Source organism: Rhinatrema bivittatum, chromosome 8 (genome assembly GCF_901001135.1).
Source record: "Rhinatrema bivittatum chromosome 8, aRhiBiv1.1, whole genome shotgun sequence".
NCBI classification, from domain to species: Eukaryota; Metazoa; Chordata; class Amphibia; order Gymnophiona; family Rhinatrematidae; genus Rhinatrema; species Rhinatrema bivittatum.
In genome coordinates this window covers 107,353,406-107,376,099 of record NC_042622.1, presented here as the reverse complement: position 1 = coordinate 107,376,099, position 22,694 = coordinate 107,353,406, and the positions used below count along the sequence as shown (strand labels likewise).

At 40.1% G+C, this 22,694-nt stretch overlaps 1 protein-coding gene across 3 annotated transcripts in view; it reads left to right on the top strand.

Annotated features, from left to right (window-relative positions):
- Positions 1-22,694, top strand: part of MVB12B (multivesicular body subunit 12B) — a 340,289-nt gene that overhangs the window by 96,244 nt on the left and 221,351 nt on the right. For all 3 annotated transcript variants that reach the window (XM_029612225.1, XM_029612223.1, XM_029612222.1), the window contains exons 5-6: positions 3,402-3,531; positions 5,838-5,966. In XM_029612225.1, the coding sequence (XP_029468085.1) occupies positions 3,402-3,531; positions 5,838-5,966 (259 nt within the window). The remainder of the gene's footprint in view (positions 1-3,401; positions 3,532-5,837; positions 5,967-22,694) is intronic.

The following is a 22,694-nucleotide window of genomic DNA, read 5'->3' as shown; positions in this document are numbered from 1 at the left end:
TTTATGCATTCATTAGAGGCATGCAGTTATGGCCTCCATATTGTGCCAAAATGCAGATGCTTTACCAGAGATTCACAGTACTGTGGCAGCAAAATTGGCATTGTTAGTCTAGGTGGCATGCTGGCCTTGGACTTAAGGCAAAATGAAGTTTTATCAAGGCCGGTATGCATATCCTTGTATGTATTTATTTTGATTTGATTTCCCGCCTTATCAACACAACTCAAACAGGCCAATGCAGTATCGGAACATAGAAAATAGGCACTCAACACTGAGCGCCCGCTTTCTTAACGTGCACCCAACCACCTCTCCTGGCGACCCGATGTAATATTCAAATGACCTGCCGCAATAAAAAGGATGCGCTAAGGAATAATGTGCATCCCTAGGGTGTCCCTAGCACCTCTGGTACCTAGCAGACATGGTTGGGAGCTCTGTCTGACCTACCCTAAGCTCCCTGCCCCCCCAAGGTCTGGCCTCCGATTGGTCCTTCCCACTGGCATTTGTCAGTGAAAAGGACCAATCCCCTTACAAGACAGCCTTCTGAAAGGTGATTGGTCCTTTCACTAACATGTGACAGTGAAGGGACCAATCCGCAATAAGTGGAGTGAATAAATTAATATTAAGTGCCCGACACTTTTATTTATTTATTTATGTTTATTTATTTATTTATTTTGCGAGTTTTATATACTGTCATTCGGTTTCACCATCATAACTGTTTACAGAAATACAAATGTTATAAGGTTAAGGGGGATAACAAGGGTTTCAAAAAGGTTCAAAAGATTGTTAACATAGGGATATCATAAACAGGTTAGTTGCTGTTCAGTTTTTTTCCCGTTTCTATTCTTTGTTATGATCCATACTTGTGTTGAGTTTAATTTTTCTTCAGGTTAGACCGGAGCGTGTTGGCATTGTGTTATTCATTGGGTGTGTTGGTATACTTTGGTGAACATCCATGTTTTTAGATCTTTTTTGAAGGTTTTTAGGTTTTCTTGAGTTCTGAGTTCGGTTGGGAGGGAGTTCCAGAGTTTTGGGCTACCTAGAGAGATTGCTCTCTTTTGGGTTGAGATGAGTTGATTGGAATGAGTAGGTGGTGTCTTTAGAAGTCCTTTATGTGCTGATTTGAGGTTTCTGTTTGGGGTATGTAGTTTTATGGAGGAACTTAGCCAGTTTTCTTGTTTTTCGTATATAATTTATGTAGAATGGATAGTATTTTGTATTCAATCCTGAATTTTATTGGTAGCCAGTATAGTGAGATAAGTGTTGGGGTGTTGATTTATTCATTCCTTCACTTATTGCCGATTGGTCCCTTCACTGTCACATGTCAGTGAAAGGACCATTCACTTTTCAGAAGGCTGTCCTGAAAGGGGTTGGTCCTTTCACTGACAAATGCCAGTGAAAAGGACCAATTGGGAACAGCCCTGGAAGTATAGAAAAACAGTATTTACCTGCTTTTCTGTACACTTTTTTTGGCTGCTCAGAAATTAACGCCAGCTCTGTGCTGACGTTAATTTCTAAGCGTACAAATGTGTGGATTCAGCGCAAATATTTTTTCTGCATTGAGGGGAATACATAATAGCACTCATCAAATGAATTTACTTGTGATGAGCGCTATTTTCTACACGGGCGGATGGGTGTGTGTTTTGGACGCTCTAACACCCGTTTTGCATTGGAGGTTATGGCCACGTGTCCAAAATGCGTGGCCAACCATGCGTTAAGCTGTGCGCTGCGGTCAGCGCACCATACAACATTGGCCTGAAAGTGGGTTGCAGTGCATAAATCAGTCATTCCAATTTACAAATACCAAGCCCAATCTCAGCCCTCTGCTTGGTTTCATGTCAGTGCTCCAGAATATACAGAAATAATTAGTCCCAACCCTGAAACTCGAGAAATGCTTGTCCAGAAAACCAAGACTTTACTTTTTTTCTATATCCCAAGTAGCAAGCTCCAGCCGAATCTCTAGTGGGACCATGTCCCACAAAAGTGGAGTAAGAAGTAAATGCTGTTTGGCAAGTGATTTCTAACTTGATTTGTGAAAGTGGTGGCACTTGAATCAATGCTTGTCATGATAACCGTAAAACTGGTAACAGTATATAAGGAAGCAAAAGCTCCTAAAGATATAATGGCCTTGTCTGGTTCATATACCCATATACAAATTTCAGTATCTTGAATTTAATTTGCCATACCACTGGGAGTCAGAGCAGCTCCCAGAGAATCGGCCTTTGCGCCAACTAAAATCCTAGCTGCTGTATTCTGCAGAAGCTGTAAATGTTTCATTAAATCCTGTGGCAACTTACTAGAAAGAGTTACGATAGTCTAATCAGCTTATTCCTATTGCATGGATCACTGTGGCATATAGTTTTCATTTTCTCCAGTGTGGTTTATGCTATAAACTGCTAAATTGGCCACGTGCATGTAGAGTAGAGAGGGAAATGCAAACATTATTGAATTAAGAATCTAAAATTGCAAACCCAAGCAGAATGTAATAAAGAAGATTTGCTGTTCTTATTGCCAAATTAGTGGGAATGAATGGTCATAAAAATCAGTTTACAAAAATGACTTCCACAAAAGTTAGTTCCTTTGGTGAAATAGCCTTTTACTTTAAAAGTCAATTGTCTAAGTTTATAGATCATAATAGTGGTAATCTATTACATTAGTATATACCGCATTTAGGGTAAAAGCCATAAATGTTGGGCCTTCCCTGTAGCTCCTCCAGTCATGATTTCAAATATTCGGTTTTGCTCAGAAATGGTCACTACCCATGCAATTTTTGTATCTGTTGATTTTTATTTTGCAAAGGTTCTTCTATGAATTCAGGGTCTCTGATTAATAGCTGTGAATTGGTGAGCAGTGCCCCAATCTGTTCTTTCTAATGCTTGCGGTTCCAAGTGTGCAAAACCAATTCTTGCATAGAAGATACAGGTATAAAAAATAGAGTGGAATGGAATGAGTAAACGTTTATCAGTTGTATACTGTTTCGAAAAGATACAAAGACCAGGGGGGACACAATCAAGTTACTGGGTAATACATTTAAAACTAATAAGAGAAACAATTTTTTTACTCAAAGCATAATTAAACTCTGGACTTTGTTGCCAGAGGATGTGGTGAAAGATATTAGTTTAGCTGTGTTTAAAATAAGTTTGGACAAGTTCCTGGAGGGAAAAGTCCATTAACCATTATTAAGGTGGAGTTGCAGAAATCCATTGCTTATTCTTGGGATAAGCAGCTTGGAATCTATCAACCCCTTGGGATCCTGCCAGGTACTTGTGACCTGGATTGGCCACTGTTGGAAACAGGATACTGGGCTTCATGGACCTTTGGTCTGACCTAATATGGCAAGTCATATGTTCTTATGTTATTAAGATGAATATGATGACTGATTTTTTTTCCCCCCTTCCTTTTCATAGAAGAAATAGCTTTTAGGAAGAGGAGGCTGTGCATTAAATTCATTCCCAGAGATTCGACAGAAGCTGCTATTTGTGATATTCGAATCTTGGGCAAATCCAAGCAAGCTCCTCCTCAGTACACATTTATAGGGTAAGTATTTGAATATGGGTTGTTTGTGTCATGGGTAGGCAACAAGCCACAAAAAGTTGGAGAATGGTTCAACGCCCGATATGGGAATCACCAAGAAAACAGAGCGTGAGAAAATTAAAGTAATCCTTACAAAGTATGGTAACAAGAATTTTATTAGAACTCCACAGTCTTGTTGAGTTAAAAAGGTCCACTTAGACAAAGGTAGTGTCCCCCGACAAGGTCATCATGTTTCGCCCCAACGAGCTGCATTGGGAGGGATATTAAGTACAATTCAAATAGGCAAATTCACAGCATCGGAGGGACACTACTTTTGTCTAAGTGGATCTTTTAACTCAACAAGACTGTGGAGTTCTAATAAAATTCAAGAATTTTTGTTACCATACTTTGTAAGGACTACTTTAATTTTCTCATGCTCTGTTTTCGTGGTGATTCCATGGGTAGGGAAAAGCCAGTCATGAGCATCTGCTCTAATGACTTATCCAAGGGTGCTCAGCACTATAAGTGGCATTCAAGTGGAGATGATCATATGTGTCTGGTCATTTCATTATCAATTTTTCTTATTACCATATCCTGTTGATCATTTGTTTTGATTTTGAGAATACTCCGTGGAGCAGTGGTGACTGATGTTAAAGTGCAACAGACATCTGTCCTTTAAAGAAAGGGTTAGCTATTTGCAGAGCAACCTGAAGCTTCTCTGCCTCTCTCCTTTGTTGGAGGTACAGTTGTGAGTGCCCTTTGCACAGCTGTCATTTCTTTTCTGGTCATATTCAAGTCCCAACAAAGCTCCCCCTCTCCTTTTTGGAGATTGCTTTTGAATCCAAAATCCATGACTCTGTTAGATCTAAGCCTTCTCATCTGTTAAGTAAGTGCTAGAAATGTATGTCTTGTCTGTATGTCTTTTGAGCTTTGTATGTGTATCTGTACAGTGCTGTGTATGCCTAGTAGCACTATAGAAATATTATGTAGTAATAGTCGCTGACTGGGGATGAAGGGAAGGGGAAGATACCTGTGAAGAACAGAAGTACTTGGTCCGATAGCAGAATCTCCGTAACTAGATCCTGGGGGATACAACTAGCTGCTCTTATATTTTAGTGTGAAGTTGGAGCTGAGCTGCAGTGCACCAGGGAGGGGGCACAGCTAATAGAGCAGTGCACTCAAAGGTGTGTACCATACTCGCTAGAATAATTTTTAGAATGGACTCGTGCATGCCCCATATGGACCATACAGAGCATTGTAAAATATGGGCTTGTAAGATCAGCAGATGGAAAAGTCTCCGCTTTGCAGTTCATGGTTCTTTTTCCTGTCATTTTCACGCTGCTGGTTTTAAGATGAATCAGTAAGCAGGTGATCTTCAGAAGGCCCGCACTTGCTTAATAAAGTTCTCTGATATGCAAAAGGGTTTTGTGTATCTTTGCACAGAGCACCTGCATCACACGCTATATATTGTGCTATGGCATGAGAAGATAGGATGCGTTGTTGTTTTTAATGTATGCCTTGCTCTTCTGAAAGGGACTCAGAGTGGTTTACTGAAACAACATACGGTAAAAGTTACAGAATTGCAAAAGCACAGTAAAATATTTAAAAACCTAAACTCACTTAAAAATATAATATTATTTCCCCTAATACAAAATATTCAAAACAAAATCCTCCCCATTTTCTCTTCGGCCTTCTTTCCCAACCACTTTTCTCATAGGAGGGTTTGGAGCATTAACAGACCCATGTGGTAACCGATTCATGCATAAAGTGTGCAGACTTACTCGCTCCATGTAGTCTTCCCTAGTGTTCCTCCATAATATTTCAGTATGCCCTGCTGTGATAGCCTTAGGAAGATTTGATATCTGATTTATGTGCTAATTTTACCTGCAAGGCAATTAGCTTAGTGTTAGTGCCCATGATGTTAATACATTTAAACACAAACATAGAATATGACAGCAGATAAGGACCACAGGGGCTCATCTGTAGTCTGCCCAATTTTCTTTCTTTTGTAGCATCATAGACCCCATCTGACCTCTGGCTTTCCCTTCAGTTTTTAGTCACTGGGGATTCTCTGCACTTCTCTTGCTTTATTTGAATATCATTACTGTTTTTGTGTCCAAAGCAGTAACAGAATTCAAGAAAGCACTCAACAATTTTTTTTCTTTTAAGTTTGTTTGGAAGGGAGCGTCAGTTTCCAAAAGCTAGTCAAGAAATGTATTAAATTAATCCAGTAAAGTTTTCACTTTGCTTTTATTTCTGTGCTTATCTTTTAAGTGACCTTTGCTAGATCCTTCCACAGAAGTAATAATGATCTTTCTATTTTTATGAAGGGAACTGAACAATATGGGGATCTGGTATCGCATGGGGAGAGTCCCTCGAGCACAGGAATCATCTCCGCCCTCATCCCCTTCTTCCCAAATATCTCCTTCATCGTCTGCTCCAGCACCCAACCTTCCAAGGTAAAATTCTGACATTTCTTCCTTCCTTCCTTCCCTTGATTTGCAACACTGGACAGTCCTCAAGAGGCTTTCTTAATCTCCTGTCCTGTTTCGTCACTCAAGATCAGGATTGTGACATCACAATCACTGAATAACATATTCTTTAAAGAACTGTTACTTGGAGCTTCTGCTCAAGTATCTCAAAGTGGAAATGCCTTTTCCTTTTTTTTTCCCCAATACGTATTAGTACCATTGTTTTTATAATGTTTTTATTTTGTTGCACATTGCTTTAATTAGTAAGTTCTTAAATTTAAATTATCAAGAGCAATTTTTAAGTAATTTAGTCTTCCAATGCAGCAAACAAAATGGTTAAGATTTTCTTTTATCTTTTTTTTATTCTTGACATAAAATCAGTGTGCTGATTCTAAAAGCTCCATCATTTTACCTACTTCCACTATCACAAATGTCTTGTTATAGAGAGACTGATAAAAACACCTCTTCCCACTGGCTTCAAATTTCTTTCAATTATCTATGCATCTGATCCTGCCCAGTGTTGTTGCATATCACCATATCTCTAATACCTCATCTATTCACATTATTATCTAGGTTTCTCTTGAAAATGTCCAATGCTATTAGTTTCTGCCCCGACCATCCAAATATTGAAATAAGTTTTTTTTAAAAGGCAAACATCCCTTTTTATATTTTGTTCCTGTAACTACAGTGAATTACCCTAGATTTCATATGTATGTATATACAATTTCAAAGTTTATTTGTCAACCACTTTTTATGTAGCTACTCTATGAAATTCAGCATGTAAGTTTTTCACATTGTCATTGATGAAATACCACTTATTGTTGTGTCATTTGTGAATATAGAAGATCAGAACCAATTTATCTGTGGGTATATCCATGCTGACCATGAGAATCTTATGCTGGCACCATCCTGAGTGAATTTAGCAGTAACAATTGAATATATAAACCCTATGGGTGCAGGGATCTGCTCCAAATTGTAGGAGAAACTGATGTTTGAAAATACATGCAGCACAAATGTTGCTTAAGGAAGCTGTTCCATTATAAACCCGTGAGAAATCAGCTGTTCCCTGCGTAGGTTATCATATTAAAGAGAGTGTAGAGTATTCTCACATGCACTGGAAGTTCACCACTGAACATACTGGGTATTTATAAAGGTTTTGTATCAACAATATCTCTGTATAAAGACTTTTACCTTTTTCAACATCTGGTACTAGCCAATTCTTTTATATATTGTATTATATATAATTGTGAAAAATTCATAAATAGATTTTTTGTTATTTTTCCGCTAATCCCTAAGGTGTTCCTATTCTTCTATATTTAGTGTGTGTGTGTGTGTATATATATATATCAATGATGAAGGAAAATGGATGGACACATTTTGTTCAAAGAAAGTATAAACATGTCAAAAAATAAACTTAGATCAATTAATCTGGGACTGCAGTGTCAAAATCAAGTTATATAGATACAGTAGATAAAGTTGTTTCCTTCCCAAAAGGACTGTACAGTCTGAATGGGAATAGCTAGAGAATAGACAGATTAGTTATTATTTTGTATCAAAGATGATAGAAGACCACAGCAACAGGAGGAATCTAAGCAAGTTATAATTTGAGGCTTTAAAGAGATGCAAGCTATGGACACATTTTCCTGAAACAGAAAGAGTCTTAGTGTCTAAGTGCTGCAAGTACTCATGCTTGGGCTAAATTGTTGGAAGACCAACCACAAACCACTACATACAGGGCCTGATTTACTAAGCTTTTTCCCCTACACACAGAATGAGAAAAAAGCTTTAATAAATCAGACTCAAAATCTTTAGAATCATACAAGGGCCACTTGGAGCATCAATCGCACCCTGCAAAGAAGTGTTTTAAAGGGCTTATATATTTTCTAACCACATGTTTTTCATTCTTTACAATGCCTGCACGGAAATTGGGTCCTTTTTGTTTTACTTGCCAATTAAAATACATGTCATAATGGTCGGTGTAAAATGTATTCTAATTTGTCTGAGTTAAAACCGGCAGTATGCAGTGGAATAATTGACTGTTACATTAATGCTTTAATAATAAAATTCACCTGTCTGTAGCCAGCTCTACTTTCATGCTTATGTATGCTTTATGTAGCTATATGCTCTCTCTTGTATATAAAGAGACTGAACAGTGAGCTGACTTTGTAAATTCTGATAAATTATTTTTTCTATCCAAATGATCTACAGGGAGAAAGATATGTGGTGCTGGAATGTGTGTGTCTAATACTACAACTGCTGCTGCTTTTCATTTCTAAAGTGCTACTAGATGTACACAGTGCTGTTCAGATGCACATAAGAGACAGTCCCTACTCCATGGAGCTTACAGTCTAGTCCAGACAAACGCACATGATAAACAAGAGTCTATGGGAAATATATTTCTGATAAACTGCTTTTAAATCTCTATGTAATCTACTTCCCTATGTATTTTTTCAGCAAAAGTACCATACCAGAATCTATATTATTACATTTTCTTATGCTTCACTATAAGAATGAACACATCTTTGCTAAAAAAAAAAAAGTGCTCAAGTTGGCAAATGCATGAGTTCTTTTCCTTCCCTTTGTCTTTTAAGAGGGCATTTTCAAAAGAGCCTGAATAGGGGGCGCTAAAGGGCCATGTCTATGATAGCATAATTTTTTGTCTCCTCCCTTTCATGTCCATTTTTCTATTTTTTTCTCCTTTTATTTTTAATATTTTGATGGGGCATTAACATACATTTGGTATGTTTTACTCACCTGCTTTCCATGAAGGCTGTACCTTCTGATGTGTGAGCTGGATGAGTTTTCTTTTTTTTTTTTCTCTCTGCTTGTCTTACTGGACCATGCTGAAACATGGAGGCCTACTGGCTTCGGAACGAGTTTGCATGAGGCCTGTAATTTCTGCGGAGCTGCCGCCCTGTGCAAAGGTTGCAGTGGCACTCCCAATGATATGATCTACTGCCCTGGGTGATCCTCCAATGTGAGGCACTTTACGGAGCCAAGATTTTCCCACGCTGCTGGTGTGATTGGGGGGGTGGGGGCAATCCTTTACCAAGCCTGTGGTGTCAGGCCTTCTGGGGTGTATTGGACTTGAGCGGGATCTTGGAATTCTCAAGAAACTGCTGAATTGCAAGTACACGCTAACATTCTGAACTATGGTTTCTAGGAAGGTTGTTTTCTTTTTACTGTATAGTAGGGATAGGTATTCGGGAGAAACAAAATTTCCTATTTCATTTTGGATCGTTTTCAAAATGGAACGAGTTAAATTCTGATAAAATTTCGTTGGAATCTTAATTCATTTTGAAAACAAAGCCAGGGCCTCGCCTAGGAAGTAGGCCGAGATCCAAAGCAGGGGTCCTGTCCAATGTCTGAGCTGTCTCCGGCACTTTGGCCTAGACCTAGGCCTGAAACTTGGGCCTTGCCTAGGCATAAGCTGTGACCTGATGAAGAGGCCATGGCCTACACCCAAGTGCAATGCCAGCCTAGCCTTAGCCCAATGCCAGGGCCTACCCTGAGATCTGAGCAAAGACCCGGGCCTGGGAAATTTCCTGACGAGTCCCCCCTTCCATCCTCACCAGATCCAACATTGTGTCCTGGCCTGGACCCAGATCCAACAATGGGACAGTGGCCTAGTGTCAGGCCCATGCCACTAAGGTCTTCTTTCTTCTTCAACAAAATGACGCCATCTGCTTTGGTTGCACATCCACCCCAGTGGAGGGTACCGTTTTCATGTATGCCAGTTGGCCCTGATGCCTAGGCCCAGGCCAAAGCCACAGCCTTGTGTAGGCTTAGGCCGCAGTAGGTTGCTGCAGCCTCGCCACTAAAGAAATGAAATAAACATTACACAAAATGAAATTCATGAACAAAAAGTCCCCCAAAAATGAAACATGAAACTATTTTACCCCTTTCCACCCTTACTGTATTGCATTATCTTCCTATTATGATTGTGTAGCTCCCTGCTCACTGATTCCTGTGTGAAATTTTCTTGCCTTTTAGTGGCAGGATTGCTTTATTTTTATTTGAAATAAATGATGTATTGACTTCAGCAGCCCCATTGTTGAAGGGAAGTGTTTTTTTACAGACTGGCATTCACTGATTTTAGGAGTGTAACTTTACCATTTGTGTCCAATTGCTCTTTTCCTGAAGAGCTGTGAGGATGGGAGGTTTGCCTGGATCTTGACTTTTCTTTCTGGCTGATGCTTTCCATCCTCTCATTGTTTTATATATCTGGAGTTTCTCCATCTTGAGTATCTTTGGTCCCTATATATGCAGTGGCTTGCAAAAGTATTTGACCCCCTAAAAAGTTCGATTTGTGTGGATTACAAATGATTCTTACACAGAGTGTTCCAGACAGTATGTTTATTGCAAACAGTATACTCTTAAAGTCAATTTTCAAAGTCACAATTCATTATTTCTCTGCATTTTTTGTGAAATAAAATTTAAAACTGAAAAATGTTGCTTGCATAAGTATTCAAACCCTGTGCAATGGAAGCACCAAGTTTAGACAGATGAAAGTTAAGATATTGCCCTAGTAGTTGGCTTACAATTGGCCCCTACCTGTGAATCATTAAAAAACTGTCAACTTTTCTGGATAAAAGACCCCCTAATTCCAGTAGCATTGGTTAGATTGTGAATCTGAAGGAAAGCTGTGAAAATGATGACCAAAGAGCATTCTAAGGAAATTAAAGATAATGTTATAGATTTGCACAAGATAGGAAAAGGCTACATAATAATATCCAAGTGCTTGTCTATCACAGTGAGCACTGTTGGATCAATTGTGAGGAAATGGAAGCTGCATCATACCACCCAGACACTGCCTAGACAAGGCTATCTCTCAAAACTCAACATCAGAGCAAAAAGGAGACTTGTGAGGGAAGCCACAGAGATGCAAACAATCACTTTGAAGGAGCTACAGTGGCTGAGACTGGAGTGAAGGTGCACCAGTCAACCATATCAAGAGCTCTGCTTACAACTGATCTGCATGGAAGAGTGGCTAAAAAGAAGCCATAACTGAAGAAAAAACACATCAAAGCACATCTGGAGTTTGCCAGAAAGCATCAAACCTTTTGTGGTCAGATGAGACAAAAATGGAGCTTTTTAGCCAAAGTTCAAAACACTATGGGGCCGATTTTAAATTTAACGCGCGCGGGGAAGACCGTAGATAGAAGCGCGAAAATTCCCTAGAACCATCATCGTTGCTTGTCTACTGCAGTTTTCATTTCATGGGAAGGATTTTTGTATCGAGGATCTGGATGAATGTAAGGAAGCCATGGATTGGTTAGCTGGTAGAGGTTCCTTGTCTCCTTTGGCATTGGAGTGATCTGAACTCTTCCTAAGAAGATGATTTGCCACATCTACAAGAAGAAGTTGCAGCTATCCTCCTCAGTTCATTTGGATGGAGAAATAGAATATTCTGCTCCTGAATGACTTTATTCTTTTATTATATTGCCCTCTCAGCTTTTTGCTTATGCTTGTTGTGTTTTAAATTCCTACTATAATTTACTTTATTATTTTGTGCTGGCCCAAACGTATCTTTCTAGTTGACCTTCTTTGAGGGCAGGGTCTCACAAGGAGTTTATATCTTTCTGATACACTTGGATGTATACCTTTGATTACTTCTGGAACCTTATAAGCATCTTTTTTTATCCATTTTTTATGTCAGGTTGAGAGTGGGTGTAGCACTTATTTTATTCTAGGTTTTTTTTTTTGTTTTTTTTTTGTAATCTTCCCCTCTCTTGCTTGTTTGTTTTTGTTTACATCTTGTAACCCACAAGTGGGTGGGGGTAGGGGCGTGGTAGTGGAGAATTTTGTGGTTGTTCTCCTTTCCCTGCTTTTTTTTTTTTTGCCTTTTTTTTTTATTCTGACTCTTCTTTGCTTTCCTTTTTTTCTCTTGCCTCTCCAAAGTTTTGTCGTTTTCTGGTTATTTTACATTGGCGACAGTTGGTATGGGTTGGGTAATCTATATTTTCTCCCTGACTTTGGGTTACAGATTGCTATTGCAAGGCTGAGTGAGTGCATCTATCTTGTTTCCCTGGGTATTTGGGTGTGGCGGGAGTGTTTTTTTGGGGGGCTTTTGTACATTCTACTTACCTGTTTCAGTTATATTTTTCTGTGATATCTAACCTTCTCTTTTTTTGAGTTTTTATTGGAATCACTACGATTGCTAGCGATTATCTTTGTATTTTTGTATCCAGCCATTTTGAGTTATCTTGTTGTTTGTTGAATGTAAAGGAGTTGAATTTGCCGGCTAAACAAAGTATGTAACTCAGAGAAACACTTAGAAATAAGGTTTTGGGTCTACTTTATTCAGGAGAGATTTTATGTTTAAACCATTTTTATTAATTTTTCAAAAGATATAACAATTAACATCTCATTACATAGACCAGACCAAGTGCACTGGTAGACCCTCTCCAGTGCACCCTTTGTGAACAGATCTCCTCCCTGCTCCCAACAGTACCTAACCCACCCAGACCCTCCCCTTGCAAGGCTTCTTCATCTTTATCTTTCCTTTGGCCTGAATAATCCCAGTTTAGTACATCTGGCCAGTCCTCAAAGATCATTAAAGATTTCACTACAAGATATATGCGTCGGAAATTGCAAATAGAAGTCCCATAGCTGAAGAAATACTCATCTCCTGTGTAAGACCGTTTTTTCGGCGTATTTCTCAAACACACACGTTATGCAGTTGGTGCCTCCACTGGGTCAAGATTGGTGAAACCTTACTCATCCAGCATTGCAAAATAACTTTTTTCGCTAACAACATAAGAACATGCCATACTGGGTCAGACCAAGGGTCCATCAAGCCCAGCATCCTGTTTCCAACAGTGGCCAATCCAGGTCATATGAACCTGCCAAGTACCCAAAAACTAAGTCTATTCCATGTTACCGTTGCTAGTAATATCAGTGGCTATTTTCTAAATCAACTCAATTAATAGCAGGTAATGGACTTCTCCTCCAAGAACTTATCCATTCCTTTTTTAAACACAGCTATACTAACTGCACTAACCACATCCTCTGGAAACAAATTCCAGAGTTTAATTATGCGTTGAGTGAAAAAGAACTTTCTCCGATTAGATTTAAATGTGCCACATTCTAACTTCATGGAGTGCCCCCTAGTGTTTCTATTATCTGAAAGAGTAAATAACCGATTCACATCTACCCGTTGTAGACTTTTCATGATTTTAAACACCTCTATCATATCCCCCCTCAGCCGTCTCTTCTCCAAGCTGAAAAGTCCTAACCTTTTTAGTCTTTCCTCATAGGGGATCTGTTCCATTCCCCTTATCATTTTGGTCACCCTTTTCTGTACCTTCTCCATCGCAATTATATCTTTTTTGAGATGCGGCGACCAGAATTGTACACAGTACTCAAGGTGCGGTCTCACCATGGAGCGATACAGAGGCATTATGACATTTTCCGTTTTATTCACCATTCCCTTTCTAATAATTCCCAACATTGTTTGCTTTTTTGACTGCCGCAGCACACTGAACCAATGCTTTCAATGTGTTATCCACTATGACGCCTAGATCTCTTTCTTGGGTAGTAGCACCTAATATGGAACCTTACATTGTGAAACTATAGCATGTGTTATTTTTCCCTATATGCATCACCTTGCACTTATCCACATTAAATTTCATCTGCCATTTTGATGTCCAACCATAGTCTCAAATACTTTTGCCCCATGGCAACTCCCACCAAATTATCAAAGAGGAGCATCTGTGTCTGGAAAGATAGAACATATGTAAATTTTTTTTCCAAAATACTACAATGCGCATACATTCCCAAAATTGGGGTCCCAAAGTACTTGGAAGGAACCCGCATTTGATACGTCTCAGAAATGGCAGTTGCATCAAAACCATCAAGACTTATTGATTAAGGGTAATAACTGCTGCACCAGCAAGTTACCCTCATGCAACCTTTTCTTCATTTCCATCCTCTAGCCTTTAGGGATCCACAGTGTTTACCCCATGCCCCTTTGAATTCTTTGACTGTTTGCGGTCTTCATCACCTCCGGAAGGGCATTCCAGGCATCCAACATAATCTCCATGAAGAAATATTTCCTGACTTTGGTTCTGAGTCGTCCCCTCTGGAGTTTCATTTCATGACTCCTAGTTCTGTTTCCTTTCCTGCCAGGTTTCAGAAAGCTCTTTTACCTATATAATTGGCTTTTTTGGGTTCAATTTGACTAGCCCGCATAAATTTCAAGTCAATTACCAGCAGACTTTACACCAGTTTTCAAAAGGAAAGTATGCATGTACCTTCCCTTTGAAAATTATCATAAGAACATAAAATACATAACCTTGCGCTTATCCACATTAAATTTCATCTGCCATTTTGATGCCCAATTTCCCAGTCTCACAAGGTCTTCCTGCAATTTATCATAATCTGCTTGTGATTTAACCACTCTGAACAATTTTGTATCATCTGCAAATTTGATTATCTCACTCGTCGTATTTCTTTCCAGATCATTTACAAATATATTGAAAAGTAAGGGTCCCAATATAGATCCCTGAGGCACTCCACTGGCCACTCCCTTCCACTGAGAAAATTGTCCATTTAATCCTGCTCTCTGTTTCCTGTCTCTTAGCCAGTTTGTAATCCACGAAAGGACATCGCCACCTATCCCATGACTTTTTATTTTTCCTAGAAGCCTCTCATGAGAAATTTTGTCAAACATCTTCTGAAAATCCAAGTATACTACATCTACCGGTTCACTTTTATCCACATGTTTATTAACTCGTTCAAAAAAGTGAAGCAGATTTGTGAGGCAAGACTTGCCTTGGGAAAAGCCATGCTGACTTTGTTCCATTAAACCATGTCTTTCTATATGTTCTGTGATTTTGATATTTAGAACACTTTCCACTATTTTTCCTGGCACTGAAGTCAGGCTAACTGGTCTGTAGTTTCCCGGTTCGCCCCTGGAGCCCTTTTTAAATATTGGGGTTACATTAGCTATCCTTCAGTCTTCAGGTACAATGGATGATTTTAATGATAGGTTACAAATTTTTACTAATAGGTCTGAAATTTCATTTTTTAGTTCCTTCAGAACTCTGGGGTGTATACCATCCAGTCCAGGTGATTTACTACTCTTCAGTTTGTCAATCAGGTCTACCACATCTTCTAGGTTCACCGTGATTTGGTTCAGTCCATCTGAAGCATTACCCATGAAAACCTTCTCCAGTACGGGTACCTCCCCAACATCCTCTTCAGTAAACACCGAAGCAAAGAAATCATTTAATCTTTCTGCGATGGCCTTATCTTCTCTAAGTGCCCCTTTAACCCCTCGATCATCTAACGGTCCAACTGACTCCCTCACAGGCTTTCTGCTTCGGATATATTTAAAAAAGTTTTTACTGTGAGTTTTTGCCTCTATGGCCAACTTCTTTTCAAATTCTGTCTTAGCCTGTCTTATCAATGTCTTACATTTAACTTGCCAATGTTTATGCATTATCCTATTTTCTTCTGTTGGATCCTTCTTCCAATTTTTGAATGAAGATCTTTTGGCTAAAATAGCTTCTTTCACCTCCCCTTTTAACCATGCCGGTAATAATTTTGCCTTCTTTCCACCTTTCTTAATGTGTAGAATACATCTGGATTGTGCTTCTAGGATGGTATTTTGTAATAATGACCATGCCTCTTGCACACTTTTTACTTTTGTAGCTGCTCCTTTCAGTTTTTTTCTAACTATTTTTCTCATTTTATCAAAGTTTCCCTTTTGAAAATTTAGCACGAGAGCCGTGAATTTGCTTACTGTCCCCCTTCCAGTCATTAAATCAAATTTGATCATATGATCACTATTGCCAAGCCGCCCCATCACCGTTACCTCTCTTACGAAATCCTATGCTCCACTGAGAATTAGATCTAAAATTGCTCCCTCTCTCGTCGGTTCCTGAACCAGTTGCTCCATAAACATGTCATTTATTACATCCAGGAACTGCATCTCTCTAGCGCAGGGGTCGGGAACCCATGGCTCGCGAGCCAGATATGGCTCTTTTGAGGGCTGCATCTGGCTCGCAGACAAGTGTCGCCACACTTTCCCGCTGACCCAGCTGCTCCCCGGTCCTCCTCCGCCCGGGCTTAAAATGCTGTCAGCCCGGGCGGAACGCGGCAGGACAGCTGGAGTCAGCGGCACCGGCGTGCTCTCTTCTTCCTGCCCCCCCCCCCCCCCCCCGCGGCCCGGAAGAGGAAGTGGAGAGTATCGGGTGCCTGCGCGGCAAGAAGAGGCCACGCTAGTGCGCTCGGCATCGGCCCGAAGAAAAGAAGACTGCAGCGCGGCTCGGAGGAAAATGAAGAGCTTCAACCGCGGCCGATGGGACTCCGCCTCCGCGAGGGCTGAAAATGAAGAGGTTAGCGTTGGGAGGAGGCTGCTGCTGCTGCCGCGAGTTCCCGGGGTGGGGGTGAGGGAGAGAGAGAGTGGCTCGCTCATTCACTCTCTCTCTCCCCCACCCCGGGAACTCGCAGCAGCAGCCTCCTCCCAACGCTAACCTCTTCATTTTCAGCCCTCGCGGAGGCGGAGTCCCATCGGCCGCGGTTGAACCTCTTCATTTTCCTCTGAGCCGCGCTGCAGTCTTCTTTTCTTCGGGCCGATGCCGAGCGCACTAGCGTGGCCTATTCTTGCCGCGCAGGCACCCGATACTCTCCACTTCCTCTTCCGGGCCGCGGGAGGGGGGGGGGCGTGTGTGTGTGAGAGAGTGAGAGATTGCATGTATGTGAATGATTGAGAGCCTGTACATGTGAAAGAGAGTATGTCTGTGATTGAGAGCCTGCCTGTGAGAGAGAGAGAGCATGAATGTAAGTTTACCATTGGGAACGTGCATGTGTAAGTTTGTGATTGAAAACCTGTTTGTGTGAAAGAGTATGTGTGTATGATTGAGATCCTTTGTGTGTGAGAGAAATCATGTGTATGTATGATTAAGAGCCTGTGTGTATAAGTAAGAGAGAGATCATGTGTGTCTGTGTGTGATTGAGAGCTGGTTTAGGTGAGGGAGCATGTGAGTATGTGATTGAGAGCCTGTGTGTAAATGAGAGAAAGAGAGGACATGTTTGTAAGCATGTGAGAGAAAAAGACAGCATGTATTTATGTGATTGAAAGCCTGTGTGTGTGTGTAAGCGTGAAAAGATAGACAGCATGTGTGTAAATGTGTAATTAAGAGCCTATATAAGTGAGAGAGAAAAAACATGTGTATATGTGAGTACTGAGAGCATGTGGGTATAGGTGTCATTGAGAGCCAGTGTGAGAGAGAGCGCTGGTATGTGACTGAGAGAGGAGAAAGTTCCAAGCAAACCACCCCAACTCCTGCTAATTCAGAACAATCTCAGGACACCTGGATATCAAACATTCCCAGGTATGCAGAGCAAAAAAATTTTTGTATCCTTATTATTTTTCATTACTGGGTCTTTGTGTCTGCTATTTTGAAATATTTTGTTGGTATCTGGAAATGTTTTATATGAGTTTTTAATTATTGGATATTCCACTCATCAGCTGTTTCAAAATATGTTCTTTTTGTTAGTACAGTTTTACTGCTGATGATTTTATATTTCTTGATTTGTTTTATAAGGATGGGTGATGTTTCTTTTTTCCTTTGTTACACTGCATACAGAGACTCTGGCTTGTTGCAATTTCCAATTCAGTTTTTTCTGCATGCTTCTTGTTATGTGTTTTGGTCTCTTTATTCTATGTTAGGTGAGGGTCAGCACATGTGATTCAGGTGAGGTTTTCTGCTGGCGTGTAGTTTCTGTGTAGGACTCTATAGCAGCGTGACTTGGTCCGTTTTCCTAATAGGAGATGTATTGGTGTCTTAAGGCCTGGTGTAATATTTTCAGAGACTTATTGTACTTTAAAAGTGTGATCTTACATAAAATGCACACATTTACTTGTATTTAGTTTTAAACATATTGTATGGCTCTCATGGAATTACATTTTAAAATATGTGGCGTTTATGGCTCTCTCAGCCAAAAAGGTTCCTGACCCCTGCTCTAGCGTGTCCCGATGATACATTTACCCAGTCAATACTGGGGTAACTGAAGTCTCCCATTATTACCGCACTACCAGTTTGGTTAGCTTCCCTATTTTCTCTTAGCATTTCATTGTCAGTCTCACCATCTTGACCAGGTGGACGGTAGTATACTCCTATCACTATAGCCTTCCCCGACACAAAAGGGATTTCTACCCATAAAGATTCAATTGTGCATTTAGTCTCATGCAGGATGTTTATCCTGTTGGACTGTATGCCATCCTGGGCATAAAGCACCACACCGCCTCCCGGGTGCTCCTTTCTGTCATTGCAATATAATTTGTACCCTGGTATAGCATACAGTCTAACTTATTTATTCGCTACCTTATTGACTATTAAAAGCACAAACACACTAAATAATATTCCCAAATAGTTAACTTTGCCCCAATACTTTTAAAAAAGACAATGTCCCAAGCAAAAGCTTACTGATTCCTTTCAGCCACCAGCAAGGTGATACTCTCCTCTCAGTGCTCCCACTGGAATCCACCAAAACGTCCCACACACATTTACAGCTGCTAATATGTGTGCAGAATTTTCTGGGAAAAAATACATATATACTTTTGAAAATGGAAAAGTATGCTTGTAAGTGCAAGCCCCTCCCCAACACCTCCTCTAGGTATGCCTCTGCTCGGTGCAGGTGTACTTATGCACACACAGGCCATATGCATGCAAGTTTGCCTACATATTGGATAGACAATATTGTAAAAGTTCATTTCCGTGGGTAAAGTACTATTTTACCTGTGGAAATGGCTTTAAAAATTACCTTCTTAATGTGAACCAGGCTTAAGAGTTGTTTCCTACCTCACATACACTTTTGAAGTTTTTTTCCTCTCTGACATTGATTATATTTAATTTCACAAGCCTTACCTTAAGTATTCAAATCATGCAACAAAAAATTGACATAATACATAAAATGTCAATTGAAAACAATGCTACAACAAACAATGCGATAGAAAGTAAAATTACAGTTCAACATAATTGAAATAAAATTTATAAAGTATAAAATTACAATTCAAATATAGCAATGTAAAACAGTAAGCAATGCAATCAATATTCTAACAGCTATCCACAGTGTTCTGTTCCTCGCTTGCCTGCATTTAGCACAATTTTGCATTAAAGCTGACCCACACACACTGTAAAAATGAAATATGCTGGTGCATATCCAGTGACTTGTTTTACTTTTTTCATTGCTTTTCATGCATATCTTGCCAGTGATGAGAGAATTTCTTCCTTTTTGAGAGAGTGGGGTGCAGTGGGTGGTGCAATTTAATCTTAATTATTATTGGTTTGGTTATGAAAGCAATTTACGAGGCACAGGTGACCAGCCAATGGACTGGTATATCAAAACCTAATTATAATTCTGGGTCTAAATGTTTTAGGTTTTTTTTTCCTTGCCTTCATAAAATAGTCATAATCTATAGACCTTATTGTCTGAGGGAACCATTCAAAGATTGTGTGTTCTCTAGCGGCTGTTATACTGTGAAAGGTTACAGCAGTAGAAAGTTTGGGCTTCCTGTGAAGCTTCTAACTTTTAGCATTATTTTTCAATAAAATTAGATTCTTCAGGGATTCTTTTTAATTAAACAAGGTGGTGTTAAGCACCAGTGAAAAGAAGGTTAGCTTGGACTGTCTGACGTTTATGTAATTCTATAAGTATGCTGCCTTCTCAGTCTTATTTCTTCCATCGCTCTTGGCATACAAGACTCATTTAAAAAAAAAAATTCTACTGCTCAAGATATCTTCTGGACCTTATCTGGGGACGTGCACTTTGGGAGCAATTGCCAGATAGGACCCGGTAGAGAGCTCATAGTTCAACTGGGACAGAGTACTCGGAACTCAAGTTGAAATAATAAAATAAAATACCTTTAGTTTTATTACTTTTACCTGTTGAAAGCATATTGTGTTTGTGTTAGTAGTAATAGTGGAACACTGCATGTTGGCATAGTCAACATTTGGTTGGCTACGCTGAAATGCAGTTTAAAAGCAATGAGATTGATTTTCAAAGGAAGCTGAGTGCCTGGCCCAGGTGCCTCTGTTTTAGGTTCTTAAAGTTTGGTGAAATTTCAGCTGTGCGGAAGCTCCTTACATTTTAGACTGAAAATTCATGAAACTTAGGTGCTTAGTGCTGGAAATCAATGCTGAGTGTTAGGCCCAGTATTTAGGTGCCTAGATCTTTTCAATATTGATCCCAATGTGTTTGTTTTTATTTACTGTAAAGCACTTCTTGGTATGTGGCAATTTAGGTCAACAGATTTAGCAGATGTTTTGCCTCCTAAATTAAACTTGTTGTAGTACAAGTATAGCCCCCTTTTTTGTTATAACATACTTTTAAAGTTGTTTAGACAACTAAATGTGTAATAAGCATTTTGTTTCATTCATTCTTAACAGATCATGTGCACCACTCTTCTCCCTTAGCAGGTCTCATGCTTTGGTCTATTTAGCAGAAAGAATAAAGAATCAAGTTTCATTGATGCAAGTTTTCTATATCACGTTTGTACTAGATCTACCTTTTTAGTGAATATAGAATTGTCTTGAATACTTACTATCTCTTCCCTCCACTGTAATATTGAGTCTTTTTTGATCTTCAAGATATTTTGTCTCAGTGAGACCTCCATACACACTACCTGTGGCAGTTGGCATGAAGACTTTATAAGGAGAGGTTGAATAGTCGTGCAGCAGTAACACAGGTAAAAAGGGGTACACTGTATTAACTAGAATTCTGAATGAAGAAAATGCATTCAGTGCTAGTATCTGAGCAAAATTTGCTGAAGAATTTGTTACAGAACTTGAGATATCTTGTGGGTGTAAGGAAAGAGCACACGGCTCAAGAATCCCAAGCAGCAGGAGAGGTAGGAGACCTCACCAACGGAAGCTTCTTCTTCCTCTGCACACACCCATCCCCCACAGGCACCAGCAGTGTCTGACCAGGAGCGAGAGCTCCCAGATCTCTTTCTCTTTCAGATCGCTCTCCTGACACCACCAGCCTGAGCCAGGCCTTCCCACCAGCAGGCTCAGTGCCAAAGGACCACATCAAAGGGTATGCCCCTTTGTGCACTCCTTCTTGCACACATTGCGTGCACCTTTGCAGGACCTATGCACACAGTTCTACAAGGAATTTCCCCCCCCCCCCCAACCCAAAAAGTTGCACTAAGGGACCCTGTGGGCCTCATTCACCGGACTGGCACCAGCCAAGGTGATGAGTTCTTCCAATCACCTGCCCCTTAAGAGTTCTCCTCTGCCAGCAGTGCTCCTCTGCGGCTGCATAGGGATATCTCCCACGGCAGACTCCGCTCTACTCCTTAGGTAATGGTTCTCAACATACACTGATTACATGCCTCTGCATACCTATTCACATATACCCATTGCACACACCCATTGTGGCTTCAACACTGCCCTACCAGGGAACTCACACAAACCCAACGTTGCACAAACAGGACAAAGATACTGCTACATGCAAGCCCCACCTCAGAACCCGAAGACCCCAAATTGAAACTCAGACACACTGGACAGTATTCTGCCATGACTGTTGACACCACTACTTACTACAGCTACCAGCCACTGCTGTGTGCACTCTTACCTTATAGATTGAAGACCTTACTAGAGCTCAGATTCATCAAACAGAAAATAAATTACCACCCACCATTCCCTAAGGATCTCAAGCCACACATACAGGCTGCTCAAACTATATTTGTTCACTCCACAGTACGCCCTAATCCTCACCAGTGTGCCTCAAATGAACTCCAACCTCACCCCTCCTTTGCAACATCACAAATCCCTATAATAATATATCAGGGGAAATACGTCTGTCACTGCTGTCCCAAACCTTATAAAAAAAATTAAAAAAAACAGCAACCCCACAAATTCCTCATCCTCCCACCAAGAGAACCACTGCAGGAACAGAATACCCCCCATTCAATCAGCTCATCTTAAGGTAAAGCTCCTTAACACTTTTTCCATTTGTATAAAGATAGACCTCCTACATAACCTGCTAGCATTTGACCATACAGATATTTTCTGCATATCTGAAATGTGGGTGCAAACTGCCAATATCCCTTAATTTTCCCAAATCTGCCCCATAGCTACACCTACAACCAAGCCCCATGCAAACACAAGAGAGGGGGTGAGGTAGCCATAATCTTTAAGGAATCACTAGGTCTAACCAGCTTCCCTATGTGGAACTTTGAAGAAACTGAATGCTTGTTCTTCCTAACTGCTACCCTCCCCAAATAAGGGATCCTCCTAGTCTACAGTCCATCATTACCTCCAGACAAAGCCTTATTTCACCTTCTATCGCTTATATCCCTATATAACTGAAGACCTGGCTCTTTACCGAAGCCTTCACTTAAACCCCCATACTACCAATAAAGCACCACACGACCCATACCGCACCTTACATTTGAATATTCTTACTTGCATAACACGCCATACTCTAGGTATACCCTATGCATTATGGTTCACCATTTCAAATTGTTTAACGTTTTAATTCGTATTACCCTATGTTTCATGTATCCCTTATTTTTTTAATGTACACTGTTGAATGTTAATTGTTCTATGTAAACCATATATATGGTAATTCTAATGCTGGTTATCTGTAAACCGAAGCGATATGTACTAGTACATGATCTTCGGTATATAAAAGTCCTTAAATAAATAAATAAATATCAGAAATTCTAATATAACATCTTAGGACTCTGATCCTTGGTGA